The sequence below is a fragment of the Neophocaena asiaeorientalis genome, unplaced genomic scaffold, assembly GCF_003031525.2.
Source record: "Neophocaena asiaeorientalis asiaeorientalis breed wild unplaced genomic scaffold, Neophocaena_asiaeorientalis_V1.1 scaffold116, whole genome shotgun sequence".
Classification (NCBI taxonomy): Eukaryota; Metazoa; Chordata; class Mammalia; order Artiodactyla; family Phocoenidae; genus Neophocaena; species Neophocaena asiaeorientalis.
In genome coordinates this window covers 3,713,679-3,732,242 of record NW_020174561.1, presented here as the reverse complement: position 1 = coordinate 3,732,242, position 18,564 = coordinate 3,713,679, and the positions used below count along the sequence as shown (strand labels likewise).

Below are 18,564 nucleotides of genomic sequence, written 5' to 3'. Positions count from 1 at the left end.
TTTTATTACAAATCTTTTTAAAACTAAGCTTTACATTCTGAAATAATTTCAAAAATTCACAGAAAAGTTGCAAAAATATTATTGAAAGTTCCTGTATACCTCTCAGAGTTTCCCCCATAATTAACATGATACCATGGTACTTCTGCGAAAACCATGAAACATACATTGTTACATTACTCTTAACTAAACCCCAGACTCTATTTGGATCCCATGGGTTTTTCCATCAGTCTTTTCTATTCCAAGACCCAATCCAAGACACCACAACGCATTTAGTTGTCATGTCTCCTTAGTCTCTTCTGATCTGTGTGTGACAGTTTCTGAGTCTTGTTTTTATACCTAGACAGACTAGAAAAATACTAGCCAATTACCCTGTACAGTGTCCCCTAGTCTGGTTTTGTCTGATATTTTCATCATAATTAAACTGGGTTTAAGTTGGGGTTTTCAGAAAGAATATCACAGAGGTGAAACGTGCCGTTCTCATAACATCGTAACAGGAGTACATGATAGCTATGTGGCATCAATGGCAGTGTTAATCTTCATTACTTGGTTAAGGCAGTGTTTGCAGGTTACTGTTTTCCTCTTATATTGCTTAGGTGTACATTTCTCACCACCCCTTTCAGTGCAGTTATGTTGTACCTTGTAATACAACTAAGTTCATCTGTGTTAATCGGCATACATTAAAGTACATGCTTTATGATGTACAGTTCTTTTTGTTTATTGAAGTATGGTTGATTTACAATATTAAATTAGTTTCAGGTGTACAGCATAGTGGTTCAGTATTTTTACAGGTTATAAGTTATTACAAGAAAATGGCTAAAATTCCCTGTGCTATACAATATATCCTTCTTATCTATTTTATATCAATACATAATAATTTGTATCTCTTAATCCCATATCCCTATCTTGCCCCTCCCCAATTCCCTGTCTTTGCTGGTAGCCACTGGTTTGTTTCCTATGAGTTTGTTTCTGTTTTGCTATACCCGTTTGTTTTATTTTTTAGATTCCACATATGATTTCCTTTTTGAGTTCTTCATTGACCTTTTTTTTTTTGTGGCTGCACTGGGTCTTTGTTGATGTGCGCAGGCTTTCTCTAGTTGCGGTGAGCAGGGGCTACTGTTTGTTGTGGCACACAGGCTTCCCATTGCAGTGGCTTCTCTTGTTGCTGAGGACAGGCTCTAGGCGGGTGGGCTTCAACAGTTGCAGCACGCAGGCTCTAGAGCGCAGGCTCAGTAGTTTGGCACACGGGCTTAGCTGCTTCACAGCATGTGGGATCTTCCCAGACGAGGGATCGAACCCATGTCCCCTGCAGTGGCAGGTGGATTCTTAACCACTGCACCACTGGGGAAGTCCAATCCATTGTTTTTTAATAGCATGTTTCTTAAGTCTGAATGTCTTTGTTCTTTTCTCATTTGTTTTCTATAATTGACTTCGTTTCATACCATTGTGGTCCAAAAAATGCTTGATATAATTTCCATCCTCTCAAATTTGTTTAGACTTGTTTTGTGGCCTAGCATATAATCTATCCTGGAGAATGTTCCATGTTCATGTGCATTTGAAAAGAATGTGTATTCTGTTTTTGGATGTAATGTCCTGTAAATATCTACTATGTCCAACTGGTTTATTGTGTCATTTAAAACCACTGTTGCCTTATCTTCTGTCTGGATGATCTGTCCATTGATGTCAGTGGGGTGTTAAAGTCCCCTATCATTATTGTATTACTGTCAATGTCTCCCTTTATGTGTTAGCATTTGCTTTGTATGTTTAGGTGCTCCTGTATTGGGTGCATACATGTTAATGAGAGTAATATTCTCCTCTTGTATCGAGCAATTTATCACTATATAATGCCCTTCTTTGTGGTTTGTTAAAGACTTTGTTTTAAAGCCTATTTTGTCTGATATGACTATTGCTACCCCCATTTTGTTTCCTTATGTATGAAATATCTCTTTCCATTCCCTCACTTTCTGTCTGTGTGTCTTCAGCTGTGAAGCGAGTCTCTTGTATTATCCAAAGAGCCACCCTATGTCTTTTGATTGGAGTACTTAGTCCATGGACATTTAAAATAGCTATTGATAGGTACCTACTTATTGCCTTTTATTACTTGTTTTTCTGTTGTTTTTATAGCTCTTCCCTGTTCATTTCTTCTTGCTTCTTCCATTGTGGTTTGATTTTCCTTAGTAGTATGGTTGTGTTCCTTTTTCTTCGTTGGTAGGTTTTTAATTTATGGTTACTGTGAGGTTCATGTATCTACTTGTTTTAAACCAGTAGTCATTTTAAGTTCAAACACACTCTAAAAGAGCCACATTTTTTACTCCCCTCCTCCGCACCATTTTTAATGTCATATTTTACATTTTCACACGTATCCCTTTTACAGTTGATTGTAGTTATAGTTGCTTTTACAATTTTTGTCTTTTAATCTTTGTACTGGCTTATGTAAGTGGTTGATCCTCAGTCCTTACTATATATTTGCCTTTCCTAGTGGGATTTTCCTTCTCCTATAGATTCCTATCTTTCCACTTAAAGACACTTTAACATTTTTTAGGATAGGCTTAGTACTGATGAACTCTTAGTTTCTGCTTGCCTGTGAAGTTCCTTTTGTATTCTAAATGATAATCTTGCTGGGTAGAGTATCCTAGGTTACAAGTTTTTCCCTTTCAGGATATTGAATATATCATGTCACTCCCTGCAAAGTTTCTGCAGAGAAGTCAGCTGATAGCCTTATGGGGATTCCCTTGTATTTGACTCTTCTTCTCTTGCTGCATTTATAATTCTTTATCTTTTGCCATTCTAATTATGATATATCTTGGTGTGGGTCTGTTTGAGGTCATCATGTTTGGAATCCTCTGTGTTTCTAATACCTGGATATTTATTTCCTTGCTCAGGTTTGGAAAGTTTTCAGCCATAGTTTCCTCAAATACATTTTCAATCCCCTTCTCTCTTCTCCATTCTCGGACCCCTATAATGCAAGTATCGGTGGGCTTAATATTATCCCAGAGATCTCTTATTCTTATTTCTTAAAATTTGTTTTTCTTTTTGCTGCTCTGATTGGGTGATTTTCATTATTCTATCTTCCAGATCACTTACTCATTCTTCTGTATCATTCAGTGTGCTATTCATACCTTCTTGTGTGTTTTTTGTTTTTTTTTTTAATTTCAGGTATTGAATTCATTTCTGATTGGGTCTTTCTATTTTTTAACTTGTTAAAATTTTCACTGTGTATATCTATTCTTTTCCCTAATTTAGTTAACATTTTTATTACCAGTATTTTGAATTCTTTATCTGGCAAATTGTTTGTTTCAATTGCAAATTGTTGAGGTTTTCTCTTGCTCTTTCAATTGAGAGCAATCCCTCTACCTTCTCGTTTTGGTGAACTTTCTCTGCCTCTATGAATTTAGGTGAAACAGTTACCTATTGTGGTCCTGAAGGAGTATTCTTATGTGGGAGAGTCCCCATATAGACTGTGTCCAATGCCTTTGGTAGGACAGCTGGATTTGATGAGGATGCAAGTCATATCTTTCCTCAGGGTGTTCTGGCAGCTATGACCTTGGTAGGGGGTGGGGCCGGAGACGGAGGGGCTAGAGCCAGGTGTGAGGCAGGACCTCCCCTCTGCTCAGTGGCCAGCAACACCCTATTGGGGGGAGTGGTCTGATCCCAAGTTGCTGGAGCAGACTCCCTGAGGGTCAGGCCTGAGGTGGCTCTATTCCCTTTAAGTATGTGTTTATCCCTCTCCCTGCACTGGGGACCCTGGCCCCAGAGGGGGTAGTGCTGAAGCAAAGGGGGCCCTTGGGGGCTCTCTGCTCATGTCTGCCTCAGACAGAAGTCCAAGCTTTCTCTGCCATGCTGCCTGGGCAGGCACCCACAATAGTTTCCCTCGCTCTGCTCAGACACAGCCTCAGGTGCAAATCCCTCTGTCCCTAACAGCTGATCACTCTCCCCAGCCTCTGCCACCCTCACCCTGTGGTGGAGCAACACTGCAGGGCAGGGGGGACCCACATGGACTCTGAGCATGTATGGGGGTGGTGAGCTGTGGTGGAGTGGCTGCCATAGAGATCTGGGCTGCTTTTGATGGGCTACTTAAGTAAGTGCCAACAATGGCTGCCACCCCCTCACCCAGGCTCTGCCCCAGTACCTGGCAGTTTCCGTGTCCCACAGTTGAGTCTTCTCCCCAGTCACGGCTGCCCAAGATCCCATGTCTTGGGAAACCTGGCAGCTGCTAGAGCAGCCCTCTCTTCACCCTGCCTTGGGGGGCAAGCTAGTGTGCTTGTGCTGCCCACAAGCCGAGTCCAGCGTTCCCAGAGCCCTCCTGTTAGCCCTCCTGTTCCCAGAGCCTCCAACCAGCCAAGGGGGTTCATGTCCCCTGTTTAGGACCCTGGGACTGGGGTGTCTAATCTGTGGCTCTCACTGCTCATTCCTCAGGGCAGGTGTCCAGCCGTGTATTCTCCCTTTTCCTCTAAGTTCCCTTCCAGGCACACAAGTCCCAACCTGATCGTTTTTCTTCCCTTCCTACCTGATTCTATGTGTATCTTTCTTACAGCCTTGGTTGTATAGGAGTACTTCTGACAGTTTCCAGTTAGTTTTCAGTGAGGACGGTTCCACATGTAGGTGTATTTCTGATGTGTTTATCAAACACATGTGAGTTCCACATTCTCTTACTCCTCCATCTTGATTGATCTCCTCCTGTGATGTACAGTTCTATGTGTTTAGGCAAATACATACATTCATATATCCAATACCCAGTATCACACAGAAAAATTCCTTCACCTTGAAAGATCCCGGTACACCCCTTTTCAGCCAACCACTTCCCCCCCGGGTCAATCCATGGCAAACACTCACCTGTTCTCTGTTTCTATAATGTTGTCTTTTTTTAGAGCAAATCATACATTATATAGTCTTTTGGGTCTGACTTCCTTCACTTGCATTTAAGTTTCATCTACGTTGTTGCATGAATTAGTAGTTCATTTTTTTTTTTTTTTTTACTGCTGAATAGTATCCCACTCTATAGATGTACCACAATTTATCCATTACTCTGTTGAAGGACATGTTACTGCTTCCCGTTTTTTGCGATTATGAATAAAGCTGTTACAAACATTCACATGCAGGTTTTGTGTGGAAATGAACTGTATAAACCCTTGGGTAAATACCTAGGAGGGCAGTTGATGGGCTATATGGTAAGTCTAAGTTTAACTTTATAAGAAACTGGCAAGTTGTATTCCACAGTGGCTGTACAACTTTTCATTTCTGCTAGCAAAGATTAAGTTTGTTGAATTGAATCCTTGTCAGCTTTTGTTACTGTCAGTTTTCTTGTGTTATATCCATTTACTGTATCTTCTTGTGCTATACATCTATTTTAAAGGCTGTGTTACTCATCTTTCAAATACCGCACAAAATTTTAATTAAAAAACTTCACTAAACTAAGATCCCCAGATACAAGAGTTATATCATTTTAGACTACAAAGCTCAGATGACGTAAGGCCTTTTTCTTCAAATTAAAATGTTGTTACTGTTTCTAAGTATAAAAGTAGGTAAATATATAGAAAACATTACCAGTAGCTCTACCCTTCAGCGATGACCACCATTCTCTTCTAATTTTCTTCAAATTGCACACATGTGGTCAGATTATAACACATCTAAAGACCCAAAGTGTAAACCAAGAAGGAGTCTGATATGTTTGAGGAACAGAAAGAAACATGAAGGAAGAATGATAGTAAGCAAGGAGGGTGTAATAGGAGATGAATTTGGAGAGAGATCAGTTCATGCAGAGCCGAGTTCTTCAATGTTGGTGTGTGTCCAAATTATGAGGCGGCCTTGTTAGAACAGATTGCAGCACCCCACCCCCAAGTTTCTGTTCCAATAGATGTGCCTGAGAACTTGCATTTCTAACAATTTTCCAGGTGTTGCTGATGCTGCTTGTCCAGGGTCCCACTGTGACAACCCTTCTTGGGCCACACGACACTATGATGAGGAGTCTGATTCTTTGTTCCAAATAACTGAGAAGACAGTGGAAGATTTTAAGGACAGAATGATGTGATTCTGTTTTGAATTTTAAATAGGTCATAGTGGCTGAGATGTGAACGCTGGATCAGAAGGGACGAGATGACAAATGAGGAAGCAGTAAGCTGCCTATTACTAGTGAGAAATAATGATGTCTTGAATTACGGTCAAGGAAATGTTAAAGGGTGAACGTACTCAGTATAAATTTAAGAAAAAGCTGACAAAACTTGCAAACAGATCGGGTATTAGAGTCAAAGAAGAAGAAAAAAAGGGCATGCTGAGGTCACTTGCTTGACAATGGCCCCTATGGAAGACTTGATGGGGTTGCTAATCAAAAGTTCTTATTTCAAAAATATTTAGTGTGAGATATCTGTTAATACACAATTAGAAATACCAAGTAGGCAAGTTGAATATACAAATCTGAAGCTCCAGAAAACTAATTTAAAAATTGGAAGATATTAACCCCAAAAAACATTTATAATCATGGAACCTACTGAGGTCATTAGCATAGATCTATGGATCTCAAGCAGGGGTGCTCCCAGGGGACACTTGGCAACGTCTGGAGACATTTCTTACCATCTTTACGTAAGAGGGGACGAGACTACTGGTCAGGAATGCTACCAAATATAAAATGCACAGGAGTGCTCCTAACAACGAAGAATTATCCTACTCAGAACATCAATAGTGCTGAGGTTGAGAGACTCTTATATAGAAAAATTGTCTTTAATGTATCACAGGAACAGGGGAGCATGAGGTCTTTCTCAGATATACAACTGATTGGAAGGTATACCACTCATGTACATAATTTAAAAATTGCTTTTATATATATAGATACCTATATCTATCTATCTATCTAGAGAGCTAAAAAATAAATTAAAAATACCTTAAATTACATTATAGCTTTAGACTTAAAATGGCTGCTATCACACAGTGAAAAATAGTTACAATAAGGAAACAAGGTAAAATGAATGCAATAATAATTTAAATGAGAAACCCTGATTCACAAATCCATCAGACCACATGCAGTCTCTAGGGTTCTTCTCTTAGATTATGCCACCTGTATACCTTTGTTGAATGAATAAATGCACAAATATATAAGTACATGAATGCACAAACATTATGGTTTAGCTCTCTTAGGTATTAAGAAATACACATAACAGGGAAACAGAAGAGGAAATCTAGCATATGAATGCAGACTCACAATTTCTGGAGTGTGGGTATCGATTCACGAAATCCCTAGAAATGAAAAAACTTCAAAGGTGCAAAGGATACAGAAAAGGAGGAAGACTTGAAATGAACAGAAATCCCAACTTTAGGGGGAAAAAAAACCAACATACACACGAATCCTAGCATCCTTCGACACCTAGCATCACACCAGCTATCCAACATTACCAGAAATTTTCAAGTAAAATTTCTTAAGGCTTTATTTTCTGGAAAATATATATGAAAGCAGTGCTCAGGTCTGGGTAAAATAGATCCACATTACAGAAGATAACTTTATAGTCTACTCACTGGAACACATCTACCTCGTAAACAAAACTGCAGATAATCTTTCACAGAGAGGTGTTAAGATCACACATCTACCGTAATGTCAGAAGAAGCTGAGAGATACTGGATTAGAGGATAAATATATTATAGGTATGAGGAGGTGACTATAGGAAAAAAACAATTCTATGCTAAAAGGTGTGTGGCAAAGACCTTCTCACAGGGAAAATGAGAGAGGTACAAGAGATAAATACAGTTGAGATATTCTGTAATCAATCTAATCACAACGAACATAAAGAGCAGATGACTTCAAATATAAAGAGGATGCTTGTAACCCACGGACAGAAATGTTTGAATTAGGGTTACCTTTCACCAAGAAGGACAAGTTGGCCTATACCATTCACTCATTGGCCAGTGGAGTACATGTGACAAGAATGACTCAGTCAGTGACTAGGACCTTATGTGTTCCCCTTAAACACCAAGGCCTATCACAATACTTTCTCCATTACAGCAATTATGTTTAGTAAATCAGAGCTGTAAGCTGGGCTCGTGGGAAATTACAAATAAACTATTAACGTACAAACAGAAGGTTTTACACACTGCATACTGGTCCACCTTAACTCTAAATCAAGAGAAGTTAAAATTGTGCTCTCTGGGAAACACGGAGCTGACCATAACTCACCCTTCCCAGTTCTTTATCTTCAAGGGCCAGGACCCCAGTGCTTTCCGTGAAGAGTTTTACTTTGACCACAGGCCGTGGATGAGTAGTGGTAAAATCTCCTTGGGTTCCCCACCTGCAATGAAGTAACAAAGATTCTCTTTGAAATGCAGTATTAATTTTGTTTTCCATGTAGATGTGTTTCCTTAGAAGGCAGATTAAGCAATGGAGAATCTTTCATGGCTCAGAGATTTTTATCTTTGCTTCTGTTTCTGACAGATGGCACAGTCAAGAAAGAAAATAACAATAAGCTTTACAGCTTGTAATAATTTTTCAGCTATTCTAAAAATTAGCACATTAGAGTACAAAACACAGTGTGCCATAAGAATTTAGGTTAAGGTAAAGCATTAAAGAATACATATATATAACTGAATCACTGTGCTGTACACTTAAAACTAACACAACACTCTAAATCAACTATACTTCAATTTTAAAAGAAAGGTAAAGCATTATAGATATAGCTATTGGAACCTATTTTATTAATTCAAACACAAATTACAACACAATTTTTATGGATGGCTGGGGAAAACTGAACGGTTTGAGTGTGTAAGAGGTCGTTTCTCAGAAATTATTTTTGCATGCTGAAGATTTCACACCATCTCTTCTTACAAAGTCTTCACTAATATTTTATTTATATTTTAAAAGTGGAGGTAATCATCTCATCCCTTACTTTATATGATTTTTTAAAGCTCCTGTCAAAAGGAAAGAAACAAGCACCATAAAAATAGGAGTGTTTTGCCATTAATTTCCCAGTACACTCTCCTGAGAATGAAGTAAGTCTGTCGATATCTGGCTTTTCAAATCATAACAAAATAACGTTTCCTTGGCTTATCTTTTAATTAATAGCATCTCATCTTTACCACATACCAACTCATTCTAGTCTATTTACAAACTTAGATGGCACACACCTGATACTAAAAAATCTTATCAATGTTTCTCATAATTCTGAGATCAGACGTGATATTCAGCACAGCATAAAGAAAATACCACTGAGAAAAACAGACAAAGCAGGAAGAAAAAGAGAGATTTAATGAGATAAGATTCCTGTTAAAAATAAATAACCAAATAAAAATACCAATTTATTTAAAAAAAACAGTTTACCACATTCACGGCACTGTCTAAACTTTATTTTATAAACTTTATTCAGAAAGCTGAAATACAGAAAACTGAGGTAAGTATACCAAAAACTAAATAATCATGATGTCTTCTATCACAGCAGTTTTAATTTTTAACATTGTGATACATGTACAGTAAAAGCAGAGGCCATTTCAATGACTGAAGAAACCTGCATCAAGATGCAGTTTGTTCTTTTGAAATTAAAGTCATACTTCAGAGAGAAGGGAGAGATTCATTCAGGATGGAAAGCAACTTAATTTCTATTTTAGATTTCTAGAAACTGATTAGCAAAGAATCTTTTTGCCATTTCATAGAATTAAGATGGTCTGAGATAAAGTAGAGCTAAAATAGGAATAAAAATAAAAATAGATTCAGAACCAAAATAAGGAAGGAGAGACCAATTCTTAATTTAGAGTGTGGAATCTTAAGCCTTCAATACAGTCAGCCGATCTGGATAACAACTCCGGAGTTGACGTCCATGACATACCCTTCTCTTTATTGAGTAACATGTGGTTAAATTTGGAAAACTAACTTTTGGAGACATTTTCTTATAACTGAAATCAATGATTTTTAGTAGTCATGTAGACACAGCCTAATAGTTTTCCACAGAATTTGCTGATCTTTTAAACTAAATTCTCTTCAGAAAAATTCTTTTGTGTATTAAATCAATGATATTTTGTCTCCTCTAATGTCAAAAATCCTTTGAAACTATTATTACAGTTTTAGATGATTATTTGAAATTCCTAATCTACTCCAATATGCAGTTCTCCAAAGAGAAAAATATTGACTGACCCTATTACTAACCATCACTGAGGGACTTGGTGAGTTTTGTCTTTTACCCTCATCCTCCTGTAATTTTACCTGAAGGAAGGGAAATGTGTTACCAATTCCACTTTTTTGGATACAATAAGACAAATAACATGGCATATGTAAAGAGCTGTGCTCACGCATGATCGCATGAACTTCTGGAAAACTGCCTACTAACTCAGACCCTTGACAAACAAGCATCTTCAACAACTGTTCTTCAATCTTTATTCACTGTGGTACGTCTCTCATTTATTCATTAAAACCATTTTATTGTGAACATCCTATATAAGTTGCCTAAAAGTGAGATACAATGTAAATAATAATAAAAAGGAAATCGATATTCCCACAGCTCAGGTTAAGATGGAAAATGTACCAGGACATTAGAAGAGCTGTTCAGGTCTGCAGTGGTCACATCTTCCTCTCGCCCCTACTCCACACTACCACCAAAGTAGCTAGGATTTTGGATTTTATGTTAATAATTCCCTAGCATTTCTTTCTTTTTTTTTTCTTTTTTTTTTTTTTTTTTGCTGTATGCGGGCCTCTCACTGTGTGGCTTCTCCCATTGCGGAGCACAGGCTCTGGACGTGCAGGCTCAGCGGCCATGGCTCACAGGCCTAACCGCTCTGCGGCATTTGGGATCTTCCCGGACCGGGGCACAAACCCGCGTCCCCTGCTTTCTTCTTAAAGGGAATATTTTCAGCATTTTACCTCTGAGTGTGTCCTTCTTTGTCTCTTGTAATAGTCTTTGTTTTAAAGACTATTTTGTCTGATGTGAGAATTGCAACTCCAGCTTTCTTTTGATTTCCATTTGCATGGAGTATCTTTTCCATCCCCTCATTTTCAGTCTGTATGAGTCCCTAGGTATGAAATGGGTCTCTTGTAGACAGCATATATACAGGTCTTGTCTCCGTATCCATTCAGCCAGTCTAGGTCTTTTGGTTGGAGCATTTAATCCATTTACATTTAAGGTAATTCTTGATATGCATGTTCCTATTACCATTTTCTGAATTGTTTTGGGTTTGTTTTTGGAGGTCTTTTCCTTCTCTTGTTTCCTGCCTAGAGAAATTCCTTTAGCATTTGTTGTAAAGCTGGTTTGGTGGTGAATTCTCTTAACTTTTGCTTGTCTGTAAAGGTTTTAATTTCTGTCAAATCTGAATGAGACCCTTGCTGGGTAGAGTAATCTTGGTTGCAGGTTTTTCCCTTTCATCACTTTAAATATGTCCTGCCACTCCCTTCTGGCTTGCAGAGTTTCTGCTGAAAGATCAGCTGTTAACCTTAACAGGGATTGCCCTGTATGTTATTTGTTGCTTTTCCCTTGTTGCTTTTTATACATTTTCTTTGTGTTTAATTTTTGAAAGTTTGATTAATATGTGTCTTGGCGTGTTTAGGGAAGTTTTTAACTATAATCTCTTCAAATATTTTCTCAGTCCCTTTTTCTCTTGTTCTTCTGGGACTGCTATAATTCAAATGTTGATGCATTTTTATGTTGTCCCAGAGGTCTCTGAGACTGTCCTCAATTCTTTTCATTCTTTTTTGTTTATCTTGCTCTGCGGTAGTTATTTCCACTATTTTATCTTCCAGGTCACTTATCCTTTCTTCTGCCTCAGTTATTCTGCTATTGATTCCTTGTAGAGAATTTTTAATTTCATTTATTGTGCTGTTCATCACTGTTCGTTTACTCTTTAGTTCTGCTAGGTCCCTGTTAAACATTTCTTGTACTTTCTCCATTTTATTTCCAAGATTTTGGATCATCTTTACTATCATTACTTTGAATTCTTTTTCAGGTAGACTGCCAATTTCCTCTTCATTTGGTTAGGCTGGTGGGTTTTTACCTCGTTCCTTCATCTGCTGCATATTTCTCTGTCTTCTCATTTTGCTTCACTTACTGTGTTTGGGGTCTCCTATTCGCAGGCTGCAGGTTCATAGTTCCCATTGTTTTTGGTGTCTGCCCCCAGTGGTTAAGTTTGGTTCAGTGGCTTGTGTAGGCTTCCTGGTGGAGGCAACTGGTGCCTGTGTTCTGGTGGGCAGGGCTGCATCTAGTGGTATGTTTTGGGGTGTCTGTGATCTTAGTATTATTTTAGGCAGCCTCTCTGCTAATGTCCCAGGGGTTCCTGTCCTGCTAGTTGTTTGGCATGGGGCATCCAGCACTGGAGCTTGCTGGCCATTGGATGGAGCTGCGTCTTAGCGTTGAGATGGAGATCTCTGGGAGAGCTCTCGCCGACTGATATTATGTGGGGCCGGGAGGTCTCTGGTGGACCAGCGTCCTGAACTCAGCTCTTCCACCTCAGAGGCTCAGGCCTGACACAAGGCAGGAGCACCAAGACCCTGTTAGCCACACAGCTCAGAACAAAAGGGAGAAAAACAAAAGAAAAAAGAATAAAAGAATAAAATAGAATAAAAGTATTAAAAATAATAAAAGAAGAGAGCAAACAAACCAACAAACAAATCCACCAATGATAACAAGCGCTAAAAACTATACTAAGATGAACATAAAAATCAGAAACAAGTCAGTCACAGACAGCAATCCCCAGGTCTACAGTTGCTCCCAAAGTCCACCTCCTCAATTTGAGATGATTCGTTGTCTATTCAGGTATTCCACAGATGCAGGGTACATCAACTTGACTGTGGAGATTTAATCCACTCCTGAGGCTGCTGGGAGAAATTTCCCTTTCTCTTTTGTGTTCGCACAGCTCCTGGGGTTCAGCTTTGGTTTTGGCTCTGCCTCTGTGTGTAGGTCGCCTGAGTGCATCTGTTCTTCGCTCAGACAGGAGGGGTTTAAAGGAGCAGCTGATTCGGGGGCTCCGGCTCACTCAGGCCGGGGGAGGGAGGAGTACAGTAGTTATAATTGGAATGTGGGGAGAGCCTGCAGCGGCAGAGGCTGGCATGATGTTCCACCAGCCTGAGGCGCGCCGTGTGTTCTCTCGGGGAAATTGTCCCTGGATCACGGGACCCTGGCAGTGGCAGGCTGCACAGGCTACCGGGGGGGCACGGGACCCTGGCAGTGGCGGGCTGCACAGGCTACCGGGGGTGTGTGTGTGGATAATGACCTGTGCTTGCACACAGGCTTCTTGGTGGCTTCAGCAGTGTCAGCATTCCATGCCCGTCTCTGGGGTCCAAGCTGATAGCCGCGGCTCGTGCGCCCATCTCTGGAACTCATTTAGGCGGTGTTCTGCCTTCTGTGGGCAGACAGGGAAGGAATCCTCTCTCCTCATGTACCCTGAAACAATGGTCTCTTGCCTCTTAGGCAGCTCCAGACTTTTTCCCAGACTCCCTCCCAGCTAGCTGTGGTGTACTAGCCCCCTTCAGGCTGTGTTCACACAGCCAACCCCAGTCCTCTCCCTGCGTTCCGACCGAAGCCCGAGCCTCAGCTCCCAGCCCCCGCCCACCCCAGCGGGTGAGCAGACAAGCCTCTCGGGCTGGTGAGTGCCGGTCGGCCGATCCTCTGTGCGGGAATCTCCCCGCTTTGCCCTCCGCACCCCTGTGGTTGCGCTCTCCTCCGCGGCTCCGAAGCTTCCCCCCTGCAGCCACCCGCAGTCTCCGCCCGTGGAAGGGGCTTCCTAGTGTGTGGAAACTTTTCCTTCTTCACAGCTCCTCCCAGAGGTACAGATCCCGTCCCTATTCTTTTGTCTCTGTTTATTCTTTTTCCTTTTGCCCTACCCAGGTACGTGGGGAGTTTCTTGCCTTTTGGGAAGTCTGAGGTCTTCTGCCAGCGTTCAGTACGTGTTCTGTGGGAGTTGTTCCACATATAGATGTATTTTTGATGTATCTGTGGGGATAAATGTGATCTCCACATCTTACTCCTCCACCATGTTGAAGGTCTCTTCTCTACTGTGCTATTTAAATCTATTTTATCCTTGATGATTTTTGGTATCCCTTATATAGCAAGGAGTAAGTATCGAGGTCTACCACCAAAATTGAAATATTTGTCAATTTCCCTTTGTATTTTTGTCAACTTTTGGTGTCCTTTTTGGTGATGTAAAGTGTTCAATAGTAACCATGCCCTTTAAGTATGAACAGTTTATTTTTTCACGATCCCAAGGTCATGATTACTTTTCAACCATCAGACTTTTGTAAAATTAGAGAACTAACACTATGCTATGAATGGTGATACGGTACAGACAAGCTTAGAGAAGTCAGACAAGGAATCTAATCAATATATTCCAAGTAGAGACAGGAATTTATTAGAAAACAAAGAGTTAAAATTTATGAGAAATCATTAGTAATCTATAACTTGGAAGGGAATCCAGGGTATCCATTCTCAAAACCAGTATACCAATGAAGGCAGAAAATAGATGAATATCAGAGGCCTGATAGGCAATCCACAAGAGTACATTTACCTACAAACAAGGTCCAGGAATTCTGTATGTAGAGTATGGATTGCTAATGGGCAACTCCTGTGAAATGAGGAAAGCTTAAACAACATGCTTTCAGGCAGGGAGAAGCTGAGGCACAAGGATACTGGCAGATCCTAACTAACAGCTAGAGGTCTAAGTTTTTACGGACATTTGACAAAAATGTGCAATTTTAAAGGGTGCATGAATATAAATATGGTGACACTTAACAGTCCTTATATATTCCAACATTCTAGGATACAAGCAAACTGGCATCACCTTGATAATTTCTCCTCTGAAAAATAAGTTAAAAAGATATGTACAGTTAAAACACGCTTATGAATTCTGTAACGAATGAATTAAAAACCAAAGTCTCCCTCCCCCCCCCACCAAAAAAGTCAGGGAAGAAAGGAAAAAGATAATAGGCCTATCTTCAATATTCACCAGGATATTTCCTGGTTTTCTACTTAATTGGCATGTTTAAACACTTTCAGGAATTAATACTAGTTATCATCTTACTATTTTCTCTGTATTATGTGATGAAAGAATACACTACCCTTGCTGTCAATGTGTTTTGATTCAAAATACATTGCCTTTTTCTACATCTATGAATGTATTATTTATGAGGATTAAGACTTCCAATGCAAATCTTCCAATCAATAAGGTATCTACAAAGCACCTGCAGGACTTCGTGGCTATGAAAACAGGGTAGTTCGTATACAACTGAAATAACTGACATTACTTATGTATTTGCTAATAAATAAAGTATGCCGGAAATTTGTATCAGGAGCCAAAATATATGTTCAATTTATTCATCCAGTAAGACTATTTCTAGGAATTTATCCTAACAAAATAATCATGTGTAATAAAAAAGTATAAGCAGGAACATATTCCCTATAGCATTAGGTATAATAGCAAAAGCAGGCAACTTAAATGTCTAATATTAGGGGAAGGATTATGTAAATTATATGGCACACAATGGAGTATTTTGCTGCTACCTATGACAGTTATGAAGGTGATGTACAACCATGCATGATGTATTAAAAAAAAGAGAAAAAAAGAGGGGACACAAAACTGAATCAGGGCCTTTTATTCATTCAAAAAAAATTGATGAGTACCTTGTGTGTGCCAGACATATTCTAGTGTCAGCAACCAAAGTCTAGCCTCTTGAAACATATTCTAACAGAAGATTATAGACAATAAACATTTTTATTATTCTATTCTGTAACGTATCTCTCTCCACCCTTGCCCTGCATTCTTAACAGCTAGATACCTCCCATGGCCTCAGAGAAGTTAGAGAACTAGATTTATATTGTGATCGGAAAGAATTCTCAGAAGTTAATAGCCTATTTGTTTTAAAGTATGTTGAAAACCATGAGCAGTACAACAGTTATGTCAAAAACCATTCAAATCCCTTAACTCAAAATTCTTATTCATTGTGACCACATAATGCACCATGATTACAGAAGCTAAGAACTTAAAAGCAGTCTCAGTCTATATTCCTCATTATAACCAGCAGTAACGACTTAAAGATATATGTAACTCAAAAAATTATTTCATCCATCATCTATCTCTTCATTGTTTTATCTAGCCAACTATGTGACTGGTATTGGGAAAGGTAGTGGGCATTCAAAAAAAATCAAGACAACAGATCCTGTACTAAGTAAACTCATAGTAGTAGGGGAGACAGACATATAAACTCAAATATAAACAATAAACTAAATCATACAGAACTGAACAGGGCTCTAAATTGTACTTTTAAATTACTTTTGAGGTCTAGCACTTTCTCTTTATTAGTCATCTGCATTTCTGACTTGCCTTTTTATTACCATGGTCCATTTCTTTCTTAGCAGGCTTTCTATCAATTGGTGATTTTTAAAAACTCTTTGTAAGATAGACATTAACTGTTTCCATACATATGGCAAATATTGTCACACTTGGTTATTTTCTATTTAACTCATATATGACTTTGAAATTGGGATTCACATATATACACTACTATATATAAAACACATAATAAGGACCTACTGTATAGCACAGGGAACGCTACTCAATACTCTGTAATGGCCTATATGGGAAAAGAATCTAAAAGAGACTGGATATATGTATATGTGTAACTGATTCACGTTGCTGTACACCTGAAACTAACACAACACTGTAAATCAACTATACTCCAATAAAAATTTTTTAAAAATAAGTTTTAAAAATGTATAGTTTAAAAGTATTAGGTAGCTAATTCTATCAATTTGATTTATAGTCTCTGATGTTGACATCCGAATTTAAAAGTTTCTTCTTAACCAAAGATTATATGAATATTAACCTATATTTCTTTCACACATTTCCACTCTTTAAATCGTCAAATTGTCTGAAATTTAGTAGTGATATTAAATTTCAGTTTCACTTTTCCTTTTATCCCAATCTCATTTGGTTTAAAAGTCAAATACATTTACTATTATATAAACTTGAGGTTGGTTTTGAATTTTCTGTCCTAAATATCTATCTCCTGAGCTGTGCTATTCTGTTTTAATTATTACAGCTTCATAAGATATCTGTTAGAACAAAAAAAAATAGACATTTTCAAATTATACTTCTATTCAAGAAAAAGGGAGGTCTCCATGAACTAAAATCTGTTCTGATATTTCTTGGTGAAGACTTTTTTTTCTTCTTCTATGTAGGTCTTACGCATTCCTTGTTGAACTCATTTCACAGTACAGTTGACCCTTGAACAATATGGGGGTTAATCCCCATATAAGTTACAGTTGACCTCTGTATCCGCATCTCCTCTCCATCTACAGATTCAACCGACCACTTACTGTGCAGTACTGTAGGATTTACTGTTGAAAAATATCCACATGTAAGTGGACCTATGCAGTTCACACCCATGTTGTTCAAGGGTCAACTGTATTTCTTATTTTGCAATTCTACGGAATCTATTTCCTTTATACTGTCTGACTATTGCAGTTATATAGGAAATTTACAAACCCTTTTTTTCAAATGATAGTTTTGCTTTATTTCCAATCTAGTGACTGCTTTTTAAAATAAAGTCTTCACTAAATTACCTTTAATTCTATTACAAAAGTTGAGTTATTAAAATGATCAAAACTCAGTGACATAATTCAAATACATCACTAATTTTATAATAAAAACATTAAATAAGGATCCAACTACAGAGGTAGAGATCAGTCTTTAAAGAATCACATATAATTCTTAAGATCTTCCATGCTGCAATTACTTAACCAAACAATCCAACTATAGATAAGTTATCATTTTCATAATTTAGGCATTTTAAGATTAAAATGATGCAACATTCATCCAACAATCTTTGCCTAAATAAAAGTTTCCGTTGATAAACATCCAAACATCAGATATTTGGTAGCACTGACTTAGATACTCTCTTGGAAAGTAGAAAACATTTCCAAGTTTTCTGCAATTGATTTCAAATAGGTCTGAGGTCTCTTTCTGCTGTACTACAGGTAATTTGCCCAAGAAACTAGATTTGGATTCGCCCAATTCATGATGAACAGTCAGGATTGTCTTGAGTTATTTTCAATTATTCATATTTGGTGACAAGGTAGTTGGGCATTCTTCACAAGCTCCAAGGACCAAGAAGGAATAAGATGCTTGAGAATGGGATGCAGTGAGTTCATGAGGAAGGCCTGATGGTATGTTGTACCCACAAGAGTTTCAAAGAGTTATCATCCACAGACATGTGCCTTCTTGGGGACTGGATGCCAGGGAAGTTTGCCTGGTTGACTGAGGGCAAACAGCTGTGTCTCTGCTTATGCAGCTGTCTTTATGCAGGTGAGCTCTAGCATGCTTTACTTACATAAAGAAACCTATACCCCTTGCCTGAACCTGTTGGTATATTTCTGTCAGCCATTGTCCCACTCATCATGGCCATGAGTGTTCTAAAATCACTCTGAAATAGATGTGTGTGTAAAATAGGTACATTAATAGGACGTATAAAATATACCAAGCAGATACAAGACCTCACTATTACAAATACACAGGACTATATTTTTAATTGAATTATTTTAAATGGGGATTAATTTAAAAAACATTACAAATAGCCTGATTATTAATTACATGAATATAAATTAAATAAGAAAACACTGAAAG

At 38.5% G+C, this 18,564-nt stretch overlaps 1 protein-coding gene across 9 annotated transcripts in view; it reads right to left on the bottom strand.

The window, feature by feature from the left end:
* Positions 1-18,564, bottom strand: part of CADPS2 (calcium dependent secretion activator 2) — a 490,835-nt gene that overhangs the window by 256,437 nt on the left and 215,834 nt on the right. For all 9 annotated transcript variants that reach the window (XM_024757764.1, XM_024757759.1, XM_024757761.1 and 6 more), the window contains exon 7: positions 8,156-8,267. In XM_024757764.1, the coding sequence (XP_024613532.1) occupies positions 8,156-8,267 (112 nt within the window). The remainder of the gene's footprint in view (positions 1-8,155; positions 8,268-18,564) is intronic.